Source organism: Tamandua tetradactyla, chromosome 6 (assembly GCF_023851605.1).
Source record: "Tamandua tetradactyla isolate mTamTet1 chromosome 6, mTamTet1.pri, whole genome shotgun sequence".
Taxonomy (NCBI): domain Eukaryota; kingdom Metazoa; phylum Chordata; class Mammalia; order Pilosa; family Myrmecophagidae; genus Tamandua; species Tamandua tetradactyla.
Genome location: NC_135332.1, coordinates 23,320,345 through 23,342,860, shown reverse-complemented (window position 1 = coordinate 23,342,860; position 22,516 = coordinate 23,320,345). Strand labels below are relative to the sequence as shown.

The window sequence follows — 22,516 nt, the reverse complement described above, 5'->3', positions numbered from 1 at the left end:
CTACACACTTGCTGGCTACGCGATAACTCAAACTCCACCGCCTTTGCCCCCCCCAGGCACACGCAAATCCACACCTACAGACCCGGCCCCGCCCCCGCCCCCAAAGACACCGTCCTCCCCACCCCTGCATTCAGGACACAACACACATTTAATTCCACACGTGTTACTTATACTCACCCCACATACAACACACACCCACCAACACAGACACTAAGACTCACAGTGTGTGTACACACTTCCTATCCAAAATGCCACAGTCCATACCAAGACAAATGTAAATATAAACACACAAACACATCGTCATGCCAATTCACATACAACTGTTCCTACGATTAAAAGAAATACAAATTAGGGCAAAATGCATTTGCAAATATGCTGAAAAAGAGACAAGTCGGAGCCATGTGATTCCCATAACAAATCCCAGCACATTTGTAAACTCAAGCAGGGGGGAAGGGAACCCACATTTGTTGAGTCCCTGCCAAGGTGCCAGGCACAGAGTTAGCCATTTCAATGCATTAATTCATTTAATCTCACAGCAACCCTGTGAGGAAGATATGCCATTCCATTTTCATAGCTGAGGCAACTAAGGTTCAGAGAGGTAAAGCAACTAACTCCAAGTCACACAGCTAGTTATCAGGAGGGTCAAATATGAACCAAGATTTGTCTAACCACAAAGCCAATGTACTATCACAGCATGCTGATTCCAAACACAAACGCTGTAACACACACAAACACTCCAGGTGATGTGCTTTCTTCATTGAAGAAGCTAAGGCCCCCCCCCCCCCCACAACACACACACACTCCGGAGCAACTGTAGGTATTTGCAAAAATGAGCATGGAGTTGCCCAGACTCATTCACACTACCTCCTGACAAGTGGCGCTGTCATGCAACAAACACTTGCTAAATGTTTTCTATAGGCCAGGCCCTGTGCCAGATCCTGGAACCCAAAGATGGAAAGCCAGACTTGTTGTCTTGAAAGAGTTCAGAGTCCAGTAGGGCAGTGTAAGGGGGACCTGTAGATAACAAAGGGCACATAATAGACATGTGCTATAATAGAGCTAGAGTCCAAAATGCAGGGAATCATGGAGAACAAAACCTGGGGCTACCCCGGCCAGTTAAGGAAGGCTTCTTGGAGGAAGCAGTCTGTGAACTGGGGCTTGAAGAATGAAAGGGGTTGGTATTCCCTGAGATGAGACTGTGGGCCCTGGTGACTTTTTATGTCACCATCTGATGACTAACAGGGATTGAAAGATTTTTACAGTGGAAAATAGGAGCCAATTTGCATGTTAGAAAGAGTGGACAGCAGGGAGGAGAGCTTGGACCAAGGAGGCCATGCAGAAGAGTGTATGGTAAGACTTGACATGGGAGTAGAAGGCATGTGGACAAGATGGGCAAGATGAGGGGCAGGAGGGTGCAGCCAGGCCCTGAGAGAGAGAGAGAGAGAGACAACTGGCTTCTGACCCATATGAATCCTTTCTCATAAGAAGGTGTATGTGCCTAGGCATAGGACATTTTGCATGTAATTACAAGGGTTTATACTCCCCAAAGCCCCAGATTAAGAACCTAGTTCACTGGAATTCTATAAGACAAAACAATACAGTGCTTAAACCTGCAGATTAAGATGCTGGAGCCAAACAGTCTGGTTCACAACCTCAGCTCCACCACCAACTAGCTATGTGACCTGGGGCAAAACATTGAATCTTCCCTTCTTAGTAAAGCAGAAGTGATCCTAGCACCCAAATTAAGGGTTGTTATGATGATCAAGAGAGATAATATGGGTAAAGAGCTTCTAATGGTACCTGACACCCAGAAAGCACTCAGGAAGTACTGGCTGTTATTATTATTGGGTTAAAATAAACTTAAGTGCTATCAAAACCTCCTCACTACATCTATTCCCTCTTATACTCCGCTGCATAGCAGAGCTCGTGTATCCCCTGCATTGGGCCCTCTTGCCCAAAGACCCAGAACCCACTTTTCCGTTTCTCTCAATCCACCCCTTCCTCTTGGGTCTGAGTCTCCATTATCCTCAAATCTGGCTATTAAAGAGTTAAGCATACTAACCCTCTTCTGAGAGGAGGAAGAAGAGGATCTAGACCCCCTTCACCATGGAGACCCTCTCTTTTCCTTCGCCTTAAGAAAGTGCTAGGAAGAAGACAATTGATTTGGTGGGTCAGCGGAGGACCCTTCTGCATGGGCAGCAAGTAGGAGAAGCAGAGGCTAGGTTCATCTAACCATGTGGTGGAGGAGAAAGCATGAAATTTACAGTCAGGAGAGATACCCTAAGTGACTTTGTTACATTGAGCTGGTCCCTTCCCCATCTTGACCTCAGTTACTTCTTTTTTTAAAAATATTTATTTATTAATTTAAAAAAATTGAACAAACAAAATAAAACATTAACATATATAATCAGTAATTCACAATATCATCACTTAGTTGCATATTCATCATTTCTTAGAACATTTGCATCAATTCAGAAAAAGAAATAAAAAGACAATAGAAAAAGAAATAAAACGAAAACAGAATAAAAAAACATTATACCTACCATACCCCTTACCCCTCGCTTTCATTGATCACTAGCATTTCAAACTAAATTTATTTTAATATTTGTTCCCCCTATTATTTATTTTTATACCATATGTTCTACTCATTTGTTGACAAGGTAGATAAAAGGAGCATCAGACATAAGGTTTTCACAATCACACAGTCATATTGTGAAAGCTATATAATTATTCAATCATCCTCAAGAAACATGGCTACTGGAACACAGCTCTACATTTTCAGGCAGTTACCTCCAGCCTTTCCATTACATCTTGAATAACAAGGTGATATCTACTTAATGCGTAAGAATAACCTCCAGGATAACTTCTAAACCTCCAGGATAACCTCTGGACTCTGTTTGGAATCTCTCAGCCATTGACACTTTGTCTCATTTCACTCTTCCCCTTTTGGTCCAGAAGGTTTGTTTTCTCAATCCCTTGATGCTGAGTTTCAGCTCATTCTAGGGTTTTTCTCAATCCCTTGATGCTGAATCTCAGCTCATTCTAGGATTTCTGTCCCATGTTGGACCTCGGTTTCTTAATCTGTAAACTCATAAAGCTCTTTGTGAGGATAAATGAGCTGATGGTTAGAATTGGAAACTGAACTGTGGTATGGGTGGTAATTATTATTACTCTTGGACTTTGGGACTCTGTTACATCCCTTTAGCTGGAGCCAACAGAGCCCAGATCTGCAGGGAGCCCTGGGACGAGGTCTCAAGAACTTTCCACAGGGGCACAGGGGTGCTGCACCTGGAATTGGGATTTTGTTCCTTGCTCAGAAACACAGAGGCCTTGAGGAAATCCCTAATTTGGATGGGAGCTGGGGGTCCAGGAGCCTCTCTCTCATCTCAGTTGACCTCCATTCTGACATATGACAATGACAGGTAAACTGGTCCAGTGGAGGCATCAGGTTCCCCAGGAGAAGATACAGGGATGGCCCAGATCAGATTAAGAACCAGAGTCTACTACTTTCCTTCTGCCTTTGGAGGCTTCAAAGGTATGCAGCTGTAGTTGTTACTCAGATCAGCTAGCTAGTGATGAAGCAAGAAGGGAAATCTAGGTAGGACTGAGGATCATCGACCACAGCAGGCTTTAATGAGGAGAGCACTGGCTCTCCCATCTCACTACGCCTCTGCCCTTCTCTCTGCACAAACCTCCTGGACTCTTATCTTTTGACCTGTGTCTCCCTGACTTGCTGGTGAACTCCTTGAAGGCAGGAGGAGACATTCATTTCTCTACCCCAGAGTTAAGCACTGGGCAGATACACAGTAGTCATTCATTCATTCAAATACTATTTAGAGCTATGCTGGTGCTGGGGATACAAAGTTGAACAAGTCAGGTAAATTCCCTGCCTCACAGAGCTTATATTCTTGCAAGGATGACACACAATGAAGATGTAAACCGTGATAATTACAAATTATGACAAGTGTTGTGCAAGAAAGAGAGTGTTCTGATGGGGAGGGGTGGATGTTACTTGAGAGAGAAGATACCAGGGAAGGCCTGAGATCTGAGCTATGTTGTAAGAATAGATGGAATAGATAGATAGATGGATTGATTTATGGATGAATGGATAGAGGAACAGACAGACAAACCAATGAGGTGAGTTCTGGGGTGAATGAGAGTCAGGCTCTAGGACTTAACACAGGGCTTAACACAAGAAAGGAGGGTGGGCGGAGATAGGTGTAATGGGCCCAAGATTCCCCAACCTTTCTCTTAGGTGTACAGAAGTTGAGCCAGGCGATCCAGCCGAAAGGCCGCCAGAGGGCGATAGAGAACCCAGTCATTTCCCCTTTAAGGTCAAGGCTGAAGGCTGGAGGGTGAAGGGACTTTGTGTCGGCTGAATAGAAACAGGTCTGTCCCTTTAAGAGGGCGGGGATTCTGAATTGGCGGCGGCTTCGAAAGCGCAGGCCTGGAGCAGCCCCTGACTTCCCGGCGACCCTTCGTCGGCCCGGGTCGGCGTGGCAGCGACGCCGCTCTCCGTCCCTGCTGAGGATACCGACACCTGGACGACTCTGACCCTCCCGCCCCGGCCGAGTCTGAGGCCTCGGCCCCCCCTCACCCTCCTTGCGGGTCGAGGCCCTCTTGGTCAACCCACGGGTCGCAGCCCACGCGCCGTCACCATGGTAATGCCTCGCCCGGGCCCGGGATCCTCCACTCCTGCTCCCATAGCGGAAATTGCTTCTGGGGTTCCAGCCCTTCATCCTTGCTGGACGAGCCGCAAGGCCGGGGCCGGCGGTTCTGGGCGAGAGGTTGGGTGGGGTCGGGAGACATCGGGTTTAGTTGGAGTTCGGCATGTATGCGTCAGGAGACCCAGGGAAGGTACCCCCCCACCCCACCCCCGCCACCCGGACCTCAGTTTCCTTCCAGCTGCCTTACTTCTCTCATTCTTCCCTGACTGCTGAAATGTTACTGCTTCCTGAACACGTCTCCCCAACCCCCTGGTGACCCCTATCACCATGACCCCTAGACACTTGGGGGTGGGAATCACTTCTGTAGCTCTTACTGCTCTGGGACCTCTCAGGTCTGGGTTTGACACCCATCGGGAGCTGGCCACAGCAACTCTGCCGGGTGGAAGGAAGGAGCCGCCATGACTTAGGCCATCCCACTCTTCTGGGACTATAGAGTTAGCTTTTAGTCAGTGGGTTCCATAGGAAGGAAGCCACTGGGTTGCTATTCACAAGCAACTCCACTGTACTGGGCATGCTGTGATTTATGGTAGTTTCTCTCTTATGTTTGATAGGTTCCTCAGGCCAAACCTCTGGGATGTAGCAAAATCCTTAGGTCCAGGTACCCAGTGCTGTCTAAAGAACAATCCTTGCTTCCCTTTGCTCCCTCCCCCCTTCCAAGATTAATGCAGATGGATCTGAGTGGATTATTCTAAATTCTAAATCATCTCAGTCTTTAAATAAATCCTATCTCCTCTTTCCCCATCCCTTATCCCTCCCCCAGCACTAGTAGACAAACAAACATGCAAAACCTAGTACACCTGTTGTTAGAAGCGGGAAGAAGCATAGTGAAGACAGAGTGTACTTGCAAATGCTATTTCCCTCCCAAACCTCAATTGCTTTGTTTTCCTCGTAGGCATGCAGTTTGCAGAAGCTGTTTGCTGTGGAAGAGGAGTTTGAAGATGAGGTAAGTGCTCGGGATCAGAGACTGCAGAGGAGATCTCAAGATGTAAATACCCAAGCCCAAAACATTTTGGAACAGCATGCCCCTTTTAGTTGACGGTCCCCTTTTAGTTGACATGTATATCTTTTTTGTGTGTGAGAGGCTGAGAAATGATGAGACATGTGAACAATCCACTTAACTGTCTTAGAAACAAACAAACAAAAAAAACAGTTGCCTAATTGTCATACCTGTAAATTATAAGGGCCCCTGACTGGAAGCTATGTCATGGAGATGACTTAATCTACCCTCATGATGACATACTTGAGAAGAAAGTTTATGGAGAGCCAGAATATAGGAGACCGCACAGTTATTAGATGGCAGGAGGCCTGCAGTCACCCACTGACTATGGGAGCCAGGGAAAATTACTTCATTCTTTCTCCTGCCATTTTCTCTTCTGTAATATGAGGAGCGGCAGGATTTTCTGCCTCCTTTTTCTCCTTTCCCTCTGGCTCCTAAGGAGTTAGACTAGATCTGAAGCCAGCACACTACCACATTAGAATCAACCCCTTCTAGGCCCTACCACACACCAATTAAATCATAAGTCCTGGGAATGAGCACATACCGGGGTTATTTCTAATGTGCAGGCAGAGACCACAGAACTAGCAGTCCACACAGTTCCCTCCCCATCATAGATATAGTTTCATCCATGAGGCCAAAATTGCTACTCAAATCCTTTTTGGAAAGAGGCAGGATTTAAGTGGGTAAAGTGCAAAGAGGTAAATTAACTGCCTGAGAATATAGCACAGAGCCAGGATGATGTCTCTTGACTTCAGTCAAATATATATGGAAACAACTGAACTAATTTATTAGAATAGAATTGTTTTGTTTTACCAATGACAAGTAGTTTAAAATAGACTTTTTGTCTCCTAGCCGTTTGCTTTAAAATTCCCATTTAAATTTCATTCAGATGACTAATATGTGCCTGTTATGGTGGTTGAGGCTATATCCAGGGTCCTTCTGGCAGCCTACTCCCCACCTTTCTCTTCTGTTGTGGCTTTAGGAAGCTGAGGTTTGAAAAGAAGAATGGACTTTCCTCAGGCCTCATCCTTAAGAGCCTGTCCCTAACAGGTCTCACTCCTTGAGCCTGAAGACATAGTGACAAAGGCACTCCTGGGTTCAAGTCCTGATTCATGAAGTTACTTAATCTCTCTGAGCCTCACTTTCCTCATCCATAAAATGGGAATAATAATAATACCTGTTCGTTGGGCATCATGAGGATTAATTGAGAGAATTCAAGTAAAATGATTACGTGGTAGCTAGCACGTAGTGAAGATTCATATGGTAGTTATTTTAATTACTTGAGGACTTGATTTTTGTCTTTATAGCAAATAAGCTAAAACAGCCAGTTTTGGCAAGGGAATTTGTCTTTGTCTGTCAGCTTTGGGGGGATATGTGATTACAGGCTGAAAAACTAGCAGTTAAAGTTATCTCTTTTGGTCTTACCAGGTGATGGTAGGACTGCTAGGCTGGTAATGGAATTCAGATGAAAGGCTCTGACAGCTCAAGTTCCTGATTCATGAAAATGTCAGATGAGTCTCTTTTCCCCTTCCCAAGGCAGATGACATCATGTCTGAGAGTGAGCTCTTTGGGAGAAAGGGAATCTATGGACCTCCAGGGTCATTGGGACTTAAATGCTGCTGTAATTCTTATCATTGCTAATCCTAAAGTTGTCCTGTTGGAGTTTGCAACTCTTGAAAATATACATATCAGGAAAAAGCCTTTTTCTAGCCCAGACAATCCAATGTGGTGGCAGGGGGTGGGGGTGGAGGAGATCTTTCTGTCAGTTAAATCAGCAGTTCTGACTCAAAACACCCTCAGAACAGGTCTGATGCTCTCGAAGGTGTCAGTCTCACCTTGCTTCCCAACTGGAATCCATACTTAATTTAACTTGCCTGAAAAGCTATATTTAACCTCTGCCAATTTTACTGGTTCCAAGGCCTCTCTGGCTTACTGAAGGCTGTGTGTGCTTGTTTGGTGTGTGTGGGTGTGTTTGGGGGTGGGGACTGGGCTGAGGACAGGGAGCCTGATCAGCTTGATGCCTGAAAACTGATCTTGAAATGGGTGTGTGATCTTGTGTGGTTCATTTGTCTCCTGGGACCCCTGGTCTGTTTGTTTCTCCTGTTTCTGTAACTGCCCCCTAGAGATTGAAGAAAGAGAGAAACTACCTGAAGAATTAGCCTAAGAATGTTTCTGATAGAAACCTAGCAGCAGGTTCGTGGACAAAATCAAAAGTGATGAGAGACAACACCATTACTTTTGAATTGAACCCGGGTTCTCGGGCGTGGCAGGCAAGCACTCTTACCTGCTGAGCCACTGTGGCCCGCCCTGTACCTTGGTTTCTTGCTTGCATGTACACAAATGCACCACATGCCTAAAACCAGAAAAGCAGTGTTTCTTGATTTCTGGATGCCGAAAGCCACTATTCTGCTTCTTTGTAGGATTTCTTGTCTGCCGTGGAAGATGCAGAGAACCAGTTTGCAGGTTCACTGCCTGTGAATGCTGGATGCCTAAGACCTGTCTCTTCCAGGCCACACGTACCTGTGCTGGCACAGTCCTCTGGACAGCTGCTGTCACATGCTACTTCTCCTTCAGAGGCTTCAGGACTGCCAGCTCTGGGACTCTGCCTCCCTACCTCTAGCACACCCAGGGTTGTCAAGGGCCCCCTTTCTAAGGGAACAGCCCTCCTAAGGCCTGCCTCAAATTCCAGCAGCTGGACTGGCAATCAAAGAAAAGCAACACTGACAGAAGTACTCAGAAAGCAAGCAAGACCCCAGTCCTCAGCCCCCCACTCCCAGTTCACCTTTGAGAGCCAGCAGCAGTTGTTTGGTGACCTTGAAGGGCCTGAGCAAGATGAATTTGATAAGGTCCTAGCAAGCATGGAGCTGGAAGGGCCTGGCATGGATCAGGAACTTGGAGATAGCAGTGAGGCCATAGGTATCCTGCCTTCTTGTCAGGGCAAGGAATCAATATTGGCTAAAAGGGCCCGGGTAGTCAAACTGAGTGGATCTTGCCAAAAGGGGCTTGTATGTTCCTCCCATGTAACAGGTATCACATCAGCCCAGGACCAGCCTCTACATCCTGTTGTCCACTGGAGGACTCCACAGCACCACTTGAGACCTGGAGCCCCGGGTCACCTTCCCATTCCAACTGCTCCAACAGTTCCCATGCAGCAATCCCACTGGGAAGTCTGTTCCAGAAGCACCCCTCTCGAAGTACCCCAAACTGTTCAAAGCAGCCCTCAAAACCATATTTCTGGTCAGCTATTCCCGTCTCCAGGCTTAAGCAGCAAACCTCGATATTCTGGACCACAAGTTTCCTACTCACACTGTTCTACTCCCTCAAGGGTTCGCTCTGGATTGTTTTCTCGGGGGCTCGTAGAAACCCGAGCTCCAGTGGCTTCTGTTGTGTCTCCTGTCTGTGACCCAAAGGGTCCCCATTCCTCCCTCATTCCACAAGCAGCTCTGCAGACACCCACAGTCACCAACCATCTGGTGCAGCTGGTAACTGCTGCCAACCGGACACCCCAGCAGCCCACCTGCACCTCCACCCGGGCCAAAACACGCCGCTTCCCAGGCCCAGCAGGGATCCTGCCTCACCAGGTGGGTGATGTCTTCTCTCTGAACCTTGAGCACCTCCTGTGTGCTAGGCACCGAGGCTGGAAAAATCATTCATTGATGTTTGCTAAGGATATGTATGGGTTGGGATTTTGCTTGGAACAGAGAATACAAGGTTTAAAATAGAAGTAGTTCCTGCCCTAAGGAGTTTTCAGTAGAGTAAAAGCTGATATACAGATGATTTTACCCGAAGAGCTCAGTGTGAGTGGATGTCATTACCTGGGATCTGGGAGACACAGGCTCTGCCTTTAGCCTTCTGAGTGGGTTGGATGGGTGAGTAAGAGAGTAATAGGTGTCTGGAGGACATTCCAGCACTAGGAATACAGGGAAGAGCATGTACAAAGGCACAAAGATGTAAAAGTGAGGTACTTTTGGAGATCTGCAGAACTGTTGATTGTGGCTGGCATGTGGGATCAATGTGGGGAAGTTTGGGGGCTGCAAAGGAGACAGGGCCCTGCTAGGAGTTTGGATTTGGACGGGGCCCATCAGTCATCCTGGGCTCTGAGGATCTAATCTGATTATGAGAGGTGTGCCTCCTTGCTCCCCATTTTGAGGGTGTCTGGGGAAATTTCTGTCTGTGCCTTGCTCTTTCCTAGCATTTAAAGAGAAATCCAAGGAGACCACAGTGCTCCCCCTGGGTAGGATCTCCCTATAGCGAAGGGTTAGGTCTCTGAAAAGAGACTTGGGGAAAACCATCCCTTGCTCATCACTCTGTTCGGGTCATTGCCCTCTTCAGGCAGCCCTGGGTTTAGCTCCTGAACCAGCTCCAGCTTCCTCACACTCCCAAAAAGATCCCCAAAGTATCTTTTTTTGAGCTGCCAGTGAGGCTCCTGAGACTTTGTTAGGAGAGATGTAATATGTGTTAATTGTCCCTGATAGTTTCCTGAACTCATTATGTAACCCAGATGAGAAGCTGTACTTGTAAATAACAGCTGCTGAGCTTATTCTCGCCTTTTCCTCTCCCCTGCTAGCATAGTGGGAAAAATCTGGAGGAGATCATGGTTTCCACGCCCCAGACTCCGATTCATGGTGCCCTGGCTAAATTCCGGACAGAGGTAACTTACTCCCTGTGAAGATGAACTTCATCGGCATTTGAAAGTGAGAGGCCTCCCTGCCTATTTCAGGAAGAGTTGTTGCTGCCAAGCCTGTTCTCTGGTGTCACATTTGGGAAAAGTAGTTGGGAGAGGCAGCAACTTGACTGACATAAAGTGAAGCCTACGTCCTGATGCCAACCAGGTGTTAACTGATGCCATGTGTCCAGCCTTCTTTACTACCTAAGAACTAAAGGCCCAGCTAGCTCCAGCCATCTTCCCATGGAGGAAAAGAGTGTCTCAAGTATTAGGAGATTCTGTCTCGGGGACCCTTTGAGGGAACTGAGTTGGGAAGGATCTCCATCTTGCCTCCACCTCCTGCAGGTTCTCTTTGGTTGATGGGACCCAGCCTCCTTCCTCCCTGAGATTCTGGCTGAACTGCTCTGCCTTTGGTTTTTGGTTTGTTTATTTTGTTTTTTTAGCTAGTTTTGTTTTCCTTAAGTTTTTTTTTTTTTTTTTTTTTTTTTTTTTTTTTTTGGTGTGAGCAGGCTCCAGGAATCAAACCAGGGTCTCTGGCATGGCAGGCTAGAATTCTGCCACTGAGCCACCATTGCACCACCCCCTTAACTTTTAATTTGAAAAACTTTCAAACTTACAGGACAGTTACAAAAATAATACAAACTCTATACAGAGAACTCCAACATACCCCTACCTCCCCCAGATACCCAGTTCTACCAATTTTAACATTTTCTGCATTTGCCATGTTATTGTATCTCTCCATCAGTCTATTTGTCAGTCCATTTTCTGAACACTTGAGTGTAAATTGTGTACCCAAATTGTATTTAATTGTTATTGTCTCTTTAGTTGCTCTTTCCTTTCTTTTTTTTAAATTGTAGGAACATATATACATTTTAATTGTTATTGTCTCTTTAGTTGCTCTTTCCATTCTTTTTTTTAAATTGTAGGAACATATATACATATAAATGTTCCCATCTCAACTACTCCAAAGGATACCATTCAATGGGATTAATTAACCACATTCACAATATTGTGGTACTCTCACCACTTTCCCTTACTAAAACTTTCCCAATCTCCCCAAACAGAAATCTTCCATCATTACACATTAACTCCTCATTCTGCAAGCTTCCCACTCCTGGCAGCCTGTATTCTAATTTCTGTCTCTTAGAGCTTACCTACTCTCTAGTACTTCCTTTATAATTACCAGGGGGCTTAAATTTAACATCATAAATCTGTAACAATCTTGCTTGCTTTGGTACCAACTTCAATAGTACACACAAACTATGTTGCCATACCCTTCAATCCCCCCATCTTTATGTAGTTCTTGTTAAAAATTACATATTTATGCATTGTGAGCTCCAAACCACTGATTTATCATTACATTTTATCCATTTGCCTTTTAGACCCTATGGAATATAAAAGTGGAGTTACAAGCCAAAAATACAATAGCACTGGCTTGTATATTTACCCATGTCATTACCCGCACTGGAGAGCTTTATTTCTTCCTGTGACTTCAATCTATTTTCTATTGTCCTTTCCTTTCAACCTGCAGAACTCTTTAGCACCTCCTGTAGGGCCAGTCTAACGGTCACAGACTCCTTCAGCTTTTGTTTATCTGGGAATGTCTTAATTTTGTCCTCATTTTTGAAAGAGAGCTTTGCTAGATAGAATTCTTGGTTGGCAATTTTTTACTTTCAGCACTTTAGATATGTCATCCCATTGTCTTCTTGCGTACATGGTTTCTGTTGAGAAATGAGCACTTAATCTTATTGAGGGTCTCTTATACATGACATGTTGCCTTTTTCTTAAAACTTTCAGAATTATTTATTTTGGCATATGACAGTCTGATTATAATATGCTGTAGTATGCATCTATTTGAATTTAACCTGTTTATAGATTTTGGAATGTCTTGGATGTGTATATTCCTGACTTTTGTTAAATTTGGGAAGTTGCCAGTCATTGATTTATTTGAATATTGTCTCTGCCCTTTGTCTCTTCTCCTGGGATTCCCAGAATGTGTATATTGGTATGTTTGGTGGTATCTCCACACGTTCCTCAGGCTCTGGTCACTTTGCTTCATTCTTTCTTTTTTCTGCTTCTTGAACTGAATTATATCTATTGTCTTGTCTTCAGGTTCACTGATTCTTTCTTCTGCCAGCTCCAGTCTGCTGTTAAACTCCTCCACGGAATTTTTAATTTCTGTTACTGTAGTCTTCAACTCTGTTGGTTCCTTTTCATAATTTCCATCTCTCTGTTAATATTCTTTTTGGGGGTTCATCTATCATTTTCCTGATTTCCTTTAGTTCTTTGTCCATATTTTCCTTTAGTTCTTTGAGCATATTTAAGACTTTTTTTTTAAGTCTTTGGTATGTCCAAGGTCTGGTCCTCCTTATTGATGGTTTCTAATGCTTTAATCTTCTCATTTGCATGGGCCCTCCCTTCCTATTTCTTTGTATGTTTTGTAATTTTTTTGTGGAAAACTCAACATTTTAACGTGTTATTACTGGAATTTAGACTCTGAGTCATCTGTTCCTTAAACTTATATCCATCTAGTGTTATGACAGAGCTTTCCTTGAATGCCAGTAACTAACAAAAAAAAAGGAAGAAAGGGAAAAAAAGAAGAAAACATCTTTCCCAATCTTTGCAGATTAACCTGTACAAGTGCTCTCTCTCCTTCAGGGCTTATCCATATAAAGACTTTAGGTAATAGCTCCAGGCCAAAACTTAGGAGCCCCTCAGTTACTTTCTGTGCCTGAGTCTTATCTTGGACATGTGCATTTGACTCTCAGAAAGTTTCCTCCCAGCCTTGAAAACTATACTGTATGTCCTGCAGCCAGCAGTCCTAGCAACCCCTCGCCCCAGGCATTACAACTTAACAGAACTCTGTGGGAGAGCTCTGTGAGCCACCTTCTGCATGCAGGGCAAGTTCTGGGACAGCAAGTTCCTGAGACCACCACCAGACAGATAGGGCCAGACCTATTGCGTCCAGTATGCGCACGAGGGTTACCCTCTGGTATCAGGAGCAGGGATCTGCACTGGAAGCACAGGCCAGTTCTGCACCAAGCTGGTGAGGGATGGTGGAGGGGCCAGCCTGGGCACCCTGAGATCCTACTGCCTGTTTTTGGTTTTTTTTTGTATGCTATATGGTGGGGGTCACATTTCATTCTTTTTCCATGTGACTATTCCATTATTGCAGCATCATTTGTTTATTTATTTATTTATTTATTTTGGTGGGAAAGGGTACTATAGTCCTTTAATTGTTTTCTGGAGCTTTGAGAAAGACACTTCTGTCAGTTCTTGCTGGTAATTCAAAGCTTCTGTTGGGAGATGGAGTCCTGAAGTATCTCACTTTAACATCTTGATTGGGGCAGGGATGTCTGCCTTTGGTTTTAATTCCCTCCAACAGTTTTTCTCTGTGCTGCAACTCCCCAGTTCTGCCAGTCCATTTCAGATCCAAAGCAGTAAATACCTATCTGGTTTCAAGGTATTTATTAATATTAGAAGGTTAATGGTGAAAGCCCGGGGCATCCCAAATAAAATATGTGGCTGGTTTCAAAATATCTAAGCCTCTAGAAGCCTATAAATGTGGGGGTTCCCTACCCCTAAGACTTTTCAAGTCTAATACAAGAGCTAGGCATGAATAATCATTTGCTTCAAGGTAATTGAAGTCAGGATCTGAGATAGAGAAAAAAAAAAAAGGACACTTTTCTGTGGCTGCTTAGTGAAAGATAAGATATGCAACAAGATTTCACATGCCATGTTCTAGGCTTGAGGATAAACGAGGAGAGAGACCATGGCCACCATCCTACAGAATTTTTCCTGGAGAACTCACCCTTTCTCTCCTGCCCCCTCATCTTGTTTTAGTCAAGGATCTGTAGCAACATGGACCCATTAACGCACATTCCCCCTCTGCTGTTTTGTGCCAGATTGTTGCTAATTCCCAGGCATCAGTGGAGGATGATTTTGGGCGAGGGCCCTGGCTGACCATGAAATCTGCTCTGGGCCTGGATGAAAGAGACCCCACCTGCTTCCTCTGTACCTACAGCATCATCATGGTGCTGAGGAAGGTAAGGGTCCTGGGCCCTGAGACGCAAGGGAAAGTCAATTTTTCTCCCTTTTACTAGCCTCCTCTTCCCCTCCTTAGGAAAGGGGCGATCTATCTCTTTCCTCCCTCTCACCCAGGTCCTGTCTCTTTGGTTGTATCTTCCATTTACTTACCCTTTCACTGCCATCCACAGTCTTGGGCACAGGCAGAGGGAGAAGGTAAATTAGGGACCTGTCCATGCACTTCCAGGCTCCGCAGTGGGTGAGGTGAGCACACTGCTCCCCTTAAAATTTCCCAGCGGTCAAGGGCAGGTTAATACATGTGCTAGTCTATCCCTGCCTGTGGCCTGCCATGACAGGTGCTATATAAATACATATACACAAAAGAAAGGGGGCCAGGAAAGAGATGAAGGATGTGCCAATATCAAGTCTGCCAGAGGGAACTGCCCACGGGTAGACCTGCCCCTTTGCCCTCCACAAAGGAAGTTCCTCACCACACCTATGCTCTACCCCCCCTACCTCCCTGCTGCTTGGCTTGCTCTGGCACAATTGAAAGTGGACTGTGGCTGGTTCAGCAAATGCCTCTTCTGTTCCATAGGCAGCCCTGAAGCAGCTCCCCAGGAACAAGGTCCCCAACATGGCGGTGATGATCAAGTCCCTGACTCGGAGTACAGTGGATGCCAGTGTGGTTTTCAAGGACCCCACGGGTGAGGAGATAGGTCCTGGACATGTCTGATGAGTGTCCTCTGTTGAGATCAGGAGGTGAGAAGGAGTCACCCTCTCCGATTGCAGATGGAAAAATTGAGGCAGTGAGAAACCACTTCCCAGCCAGGGTCCAAACCAGTTACTGCCCTGGACCTTGAACCTGACAGGTCCATGTGGTGTTTGCAGGAGAGATGCAGGGGACAGTGCACAGGTTGCTACTGGAGATGCGCCAGAATGAGCTGAAGCCTGGCTCCGTGCTGCTGCTAAAGCAGGTATGGGAAGCTCCAAGTGGGGACCTACTGTCCACCCATACCAGGAAGAGCCCCTAAGCTGTCTCTCTCTTGACGGGTATGGCTGCCTTCCCTCCCAACACCCAGGCACTGAGTGTGGGGCTGTGCTAGGCCCTCCCTGGCTTGCTAGGGCTGAGTGAAGGCTGTGGCTCTTGAGCCAACTCCCCATTCTTTGGGGGAAGATGGGATGGGGGAATATAGTAAATTGTTCTCTGACACTAGGGACAATTTGTGTGACCCTGGTATAGAGGACACCAAATGGGAAGTAGGTGGGGACAAGGTCACCAACTGGCAATACCAAGTACTTCATCAGGCCACTGCCCTTCCCTTCCTGTACTTCAGATTGGAGTGTTTTCTCCCTCACTCCGAAACCACTACCTCAATGTGACACCCAATAACCTGGTCCACATTTACAGTCCAGATTCTGGGGATGGGAACTTCTTCAAGCCATCTCAGCCCTTCCCCAAGGTAAGAGGGGCAGGATGGAAGAGGCACTGATTTCTTCCCATCTCCACCCTGGTGAGTAGAGCTATGCGGGAGGTAGTAGCTCTGAGGGTCAGAAGCGCCTTTGGAGACAGGACCATCTCCTTCTGTCCCTGGCCCAGCTGCCCACCAGATGGCACAATACACAGTAACAATACTTGGGGGAGCAGCTGGTCTCTTGGTGACCTCTCAGTGTCTGGTGACCCCTCGGTGTCTGCTGGGAGGCTGAACATCTGAAAGGAAAAGAGTCGCTGTAGAACTGACAGGTTGAGGGTCTACCAGGGAGCAGTGGCAGAAAATGACTAGAGGTCAGATCTGCTACAGGTGGTGGTGGCAGAGAGCAGTGGACTACAAATGGCCTGTCAGGTGAAACAGTACTTGCTTTGTGCCTTTCCTCCTGGCCTCTGCCTCTGCCAAGAGGGAACCCGTGTGGAGCTCTGGTAGAGACGTCCCTTTTAGGAATATTTGGAATCTGTGGGAGGCAAAAACCAGGTTCCAGGCAGTTAGGGTGAGACAACAGAGCCTGGGCTTGATTGGCACATGGTGTCACCTCTGTGACCCACCTTCCTGGGTTCCCAGGCTGTTGTCATGGGCTGCCCTGAGGCTCAGGAGACCTGGGTCTTGCCCCAGCATTGCTGGTAATTTGTAATGTGGCCTTGGACAAGTCCTATTCCCTCCCCTGATGTTATGTCATCTATAAAACATATACTAATGACCCCTCTGAGCCCTTTAGTTCTAACTTTCTACTTCCATATCCCTCCTCTTTCCCTCTACCCCTCTACATACTCCCAAAGTATATGATCACTGTACTTTCTACATGAATTTTCTGCAAACCTATAACTGCTCTAAGAAATTTTAAAAGTACATGAGCACCCCACTTCTAAAAAATTAATTTTTATTTTTCTTTTAGACTTCAAGTCATATATACTCATTGAAAAAAATTGAAATGGTTCAGAATAAAATAAAAAGTGAAATTCACCCTTTCCTATTCCCATTCTGTAGAGCCAGCTTGGTTAACAGTTTAACTACCAATTTTGATGACTTGTCCACATATTAGCTACTTGGGGGATTATTGATAGCTAATTTTTAATCTCAGGCTAGCTCCTCAACATATTTCTGAATGGCCTCTTCACTCTCTACTCTAGTTATATAGATTCCCTAAAAGAAATACCAACAGAATTAGGAAAGAACTCAGCCAACCCACCCACCCCCCCACCCCAATTTTTTTACGTGTTTTGGGTATTCAGCATTTCTACTCCCTCTCCTCAATACGGTGCTGGATAACTGACTGGCCCCTGCCACACTCCTCACTGTGACCCTTTCCTAGCCCCCCCACCTATTCCCTTAAGTAGTCTGGATAGAAGTGGTGCCATCCGAGAGGGATTTCAGGGACACAGACATTGGTGATCAGCTTCTCTGCTCCCAGGATCAAGGAAACTTCCGTGACAGCTTTCAACCCAGTGTGGCTGCAAAGCCTGAAGGCCTCAAACCAGCCCAAAACCCAGGGACAGGGTTGAACACCAAGGAAGAACTCCCAGAAGCAGGTAAGGCAGTCAGCCTATCTAGAAATAAGGGAGGTTTTTCCTTCTATTTCGTCTTGAATAGTTCAGCCAGAACCTTCCTGACTTTCATCTTGTTTTTCTTTCTGTGAGTCTTTGGGCTCTTACAGCTATCAGATGTGGGATCTTGTTTGGCAAGGCTGCAAGCCACAAACTAGTTAACAATGTGATGGGGACCACAAAAAGCAAATAAAAATGTGATCCACAGGTCTCCCCCCCACTTCCAAACCATCTACTGTCAGTGAAAAGGAGGAAACATCACCCTCTTCTGTCCAGATGGATAGGCTCTATCCTCGCTGCCATACTTTGGGTCTGCTAGGCCAGATCACGGCCAAACTGAACAGGCAGGTTTCCTCAACTTAACTAAGCTCAGAGGCCTTCCTGGCCAACATCCATGAGGTTAGGGAGGAGATCAGAATACAGACCTGAGAGACCTGGAGGTAGGCCTCTTAGGAGTGGGCCAGCTGGTTCCCCAGGAAGTAGCATCACCCAGGAGAAGCTAACATGGTTAGGGATTTGATCATTAGCTTTTCAATTCTAGAACTTCAACCTTGTCTGGCTCCAAAGTTCATGGGATTATGGATGGATGTCTCACCACTGAACCATTGGATAAACCACAAAGCCCATTAATTTAGACTCTGAAAAAGTATCTGCCCCTTATGCTGAAATTATCACATTGTCTGGAATCTTGCACTCTCTCCTTGTCAGTCAGTTTGATGACAAGCCAAATCATCCTCAGAAAGGGGCTGGTGGTCATGGAATAATAAGCGTTTGGACTTGGCTGTGGAATATTGTGACTGGTGTCACATCTCTGTAGGAACCGACCTGCAAAGCTATTGGTGGTGGCTGGACATGGCTGGAGACATAAATACTAATTCTTACTCTGATTCCCAGTTTCCTGGGCCCTCGCCAACTGCTTATTCCCCTTCATTTAGAATAGTGTTTTTCCAAATGGTCAGCGTAACTAGTGAGGGGCAACTTTTTGGTTTATAATGAAATTCCAGTCCTACTTTGCTGGCCACTTTGGTTAGACCTTGAGTGTTCCCCAACTAGCTTCTTCCTTCCAGCAGCAGTGCTCTCTGAGGGCTGTGCACCCGGCTCCAAGCCAGGTACTGCAGGTGTCCTTTACAGACAGTCTGACTTACTCCTGTGGCTTCCTGATCCCATCCATTAAGTGAGACTTTTCTAGTTGGAAGCAGTGTCTTTGGAGTCAGAAGGAGCCTAAGTATGCCCACCTTGGGCAAGTTGTTTTCCTTCTTTAAACCCTGTTTTCTCAGGTAAAGTGGGATTCTAATAGGAAATACCATGAGATGTCCTAGAAATACAATGTGCAGGGCCTGGGCCTAGCCCCAAGCAGGCACTCAGTAAATATTAACAGCTATTGTTAATGTCAGTAGTGGCAATGGGGATAACCAAGGCCGGTTTTATGTCTGAGTTACAGCCCAACTGAGAACTGCAGTCAGGAAGTTATTGTCACTCCTTTTGCCTGCACTGGCATTATGGGATAGGGAGTGATGTCACCTCCCATTCTTCACGTAATGAACTGCATGGTTCTGAACACCTCTAATGACTCCTGCTCAGGCATCTGTGCCTCTGGATGGAAAGTGAAGAACCACTGAGGCCCAGTGGTATCCTCCTTCTCAGCAGAATGGCCCAGGGATTATGCCTCGGGCTTTTCTAGTTTGTGGGTATACAGAGAGCAGAGGGAAAATGGTAATCAGGCCAGCTTCAGACCCATTGGCATAGGCCCTACTGCCCAGGGGGAGCCACCTCCTCAGCTATGCAGCCAGGACAAAACCTTTATAGCCTAAAGTGGAGTCAGATAGAATCCTAGTTGGCAGCGAGGCTACCTCCCACCCCTTGTTGCAGATGACCTGGATGGACTCCTGAGCGAGCTCCCTGAGGACTTCTTCAGTGGGACCAGTAGTTGGGACTGCCCCAAGGCAGGGCACCCACCGTGAACAGGCAGCCTCTCAGCACCCAGGCAAGTCTCTGGATGTGTCTGATCATGTCCAAGGGAAAGAAGACCAGCACGACTGGAGAATAGACGAAGCTTAGGGCTTCCGTGGTTGTTCACACCTGGATTCTTTCTCTGAGAACTCTGCGGTCTCTTGGATTCTGCACTGCTATCACTTTGGGTCATTTGGCATACCAGAACTTAGCCCAAGACTGACTATCCAGCCTTGCTATTCTCCATCCCTCTAGTGCATTGTTCCTTCTTCTACCAACGGGGAAGGTGTGTCACCTTCAGCATTACTCTTGCAACCTCAACTGGACTTTAGAGGAGGCTGGACCTGATTTCCTCATCCCTTTAATTTCTGGTCCCTGGACAGCTGAGGTGCTGAGAGGGGCCATAGAATAGCAATGGCTCTGGACTGGGAAGGAACATACTCGGATTTACCTCTGCTTGTCTCTGGAAGCTTGGAGCTGCTCAGCTCACCTGTGCTGAAGGGTCCTGGGTGTGGGGGCAGGGTTGTAGGCTGTTGTACCTTGTTCTGAAATAAAGCAGCCCCTGCTTCACCTGGACACCCTCAAGCCCTGGTCTCTACTATTTACAGTCTTGACTGACCCCACACTGCTTCTTGTCCTGGTTTCTTGTGTTGCGCTTATTGCCCCACAGGCTCTGAGATTCTAGAAGACATGCTGGGCATCTAATTGCCTGGCACTATTGCCTCCAGTTGAATTTCTGGGCTCCCCTGGGCCCATGAGTGGGTTGAAGTAGAGGCCAGCTCTTTCTGCCCTTGGTAAGCTAAATTTAAGGATGAGGAGATAGAACCATGGTATCTCTAGGGGACTGAGGTATGGTCAGAGAATCTTCTGGCCTGTGTAGCAAGGAGATGAAAGGAGGCTAGGGAGGTCCACAAAGCCATGGGCCCCCACACTCCCTGACTATTATGTGCCCTAGGGAAAAAGGGGACACCCACACTACCTTGGCCCCACCTGACCTTGCCAGACTCCCAACCCTGGGAACTCAGCTGTGGGTGCTCAGCCAGGCTGTTGGCGGGGCAATTAAAACATCCAGTGGGTTCCAGCAGGGTTAATCACACCTGCATTCATAGAGGCACCTTTCTCTGAGGATCTCCAGTCTCTTGCTGTGTGTGATCTCATTTCACCTCTGGAATCCACCACCCTGGAATACCACCAGGAGGCTGGGGCCAGGCAAAGAGTGGGTGAACAGCAGGGTAAGGGCAAGTGCTGGAAAAAGCCAGGCTGCTGCCACCCACCTGGGCAGGCAGACAAGTGTTTGTTCTGGCAAAGAGAATAGGGACCTTCATTCAATGTACTACACATAAGAGACCAGCCTGTTATGAGCCAGGTGCTTCTACACACCACATCAAGACCTACTACGTGCCAGGCTCTGCTGGGTACCAAAAACAGAACTATGAGTAAATTCAGGTCCTGCTCCGGAGCCCACATCAAGTAAGGCAGACAATCACCAGTGAGCAAAGTATGTGTAAAGTCCTTCAGGAGCACCAGTTGGGGAGTGGCTGAACCTGGGGTTGGGGACCAGGGTCTGCTGTAGGGATGTCTCCCATGGAGAGGATGACCTTTGAGGAATGAGAAGAGAATTCCAAGCAGAAGGAATGGCAAGGAACTGTGATAAGGACACTATATAAGCCAAGCAATGGAATTGGGGCTTAGTTGGAAAAGGAAGGCATAGAAGTCAGCAGACATTTTAAAGGAAGGAAATGAACCATTTTCAACACATTCTGGCAATGGAGCAGAGGGGGAGTGTGGTCAGAGGAAGGAACACCATCCAGGAAGGGGGCTGGTGGGTTAGGGCATCTAGGGCCTGAATTTTAGATGGTGCCTAAAAACACAGGAGCTAAAACTTGTTTATGTGAGAGGGCTCTGGGAGAGGAACAAGTCCAAGAGAGCTGATGGGGAACTGCTGCAGGGCCAGGAAGGGGACAGGTTGAAGCAGAGTGAGTAGAGGAGACTGCAATGCTGGGGGGACAGACTGGCCAAAGGCTGCGGCCCCATAGGCCTTGAGCGAAGGAGAGGCCAGCCTGTGCACTGCAGGAGCTCAAGGGTTAGCAGAGCTTTCGAGGGTGGTGGCTGGCGTCCCTCCCTCCTTCCCTTCCCCAGCTTGGCCATCCCACGTGCTGTTCTCTGGCCTCAGCCAGGTGCTGTTTCACAGTCTCATTCCTCCCCCTAGAGGCGCCTAGAAGCAAAGCCACTTTCTCTGGAGGGTGAATGGTTTTGTGCTTTCAAAGCCCCTTAGAACACCCAGAGTTGCGAAGTCAACCCCTTGGCCCTCCCCAGGCAGGCATGTGAGTCCCCTTAAGAGCTAGGATTAAAAAAAAAAAAAAAAATTCAAGAATCAGGGCAGTTTCTAGACTGCTTGGCGGAGAGTCCCACTACAGTCTTCCCCGTTACGTGGACCCAGCTGGAGCAAAGAGCGCCATCTCCGGGGTCTGGACTCCTAGTTCTGGCTCTAGCCTGATGTGACCTTGAGTGAGTCATATTATATTGTTAAGACTTAAATTCCTCATCGTAAAATAGGGATAAGACCACCCCTCTCAGAAGTGCTGAACTGTCGTTATTAGTCTCACCATATGATTTATCACCCAAACCAAATTTATGGTTTACCTGAGAAGCTGGGAAGTATGATGACCCAATGAAGACAGGTGTGACGGTGATTGGACTATTGTAAAACCCTGAGCACATGTGCTGAGTTGTCACTATGACTGCAGTTGCCTGGAAAAGCTGTCCTTGTTCCTAGTCACTGCCTTGACTCTCCCTTACTTCCAGGCCTAAGGTCCACCTTTCCCTTTGCTGGGGAACTTTTGCCCTCCAGGCGACATCAGAGAGGCTAGAGCCCTGGCCCTTGCTCCCTGTCCTGCCCATCTCCCTGATTGTTTCCCTCGTCTTGGACCTTGCCAATCCCAGAGCTGCCCACCCCACCCCACCCCGCCTCCCCTCCCAAATAATTGGGAGGATGAGGACCCTGGGATCCAGGGGGCCTCAGCTGAGGGCCTAGTATCCATCTGAAGGGAAACAGGAAGGGCAGGGCTGGCCCTAGCCTAGGGATGGAGGTTGGCCCGGCACTTTCTCTGTACCAG

General features: G+C 47.0%; 1 protein-coding gene across 6 annotated transcripts; it reads left to right on the top strand.

Moving 5' to 3' along the window:
• Window positions 1-3,999: 3,999 nt before the first annotated feature.
• On the top strand, window positions 4,000-20,029 carry HROB (homologous recombination factor with OB-fold). 6 transcript variants are annotated; one of them, XM_077164200.1, is made up of 11 exons: window positions 4,000-4,137; window positions 5,620-5,670; window positions 8,145-8,640; window positions 8,752-9,305; window positions 10,292-10,375; window positions 14,296-14,436; window positions 15,012-15,120; window positions 15,305-15,390; window positions 15,751-15,876; window positions 17,318-17,435; window positions 19,320-20,028. In XM_077164200.1, the coding sequence occupies exons 1-11, from the start codon at window positions 4,105-4,107 to the stop codon at window positions 19,409-19,411; spliced, it is 1,890 nt and encodes a 629-aa protein (XP_077020315.1). In that variant the 5' UTR covers window positions 4,000-4,104; the 3' UTR covers window positions 19,412-20,028. The 6 variants fall into 6 exon arrangements, with proteins under 6 accessions (XP_077020315.1, XP_077020312.1, XP_077020316.1 ...); XM_077164197.1 differs by having other exon boundaries at window positions 8,145-9,305; XM_077164202.1 differs by lacking the exon at window positions 4,000-4,137 and adding an exon at window positions 4,464-4,661 and having other exon boundaries at window positions 8,145-9,305; window positions 19,320-20,029.
• The last annotated feature ends 2,487 nt before the right edge of the window (window positions 20,030-22,516 follow it).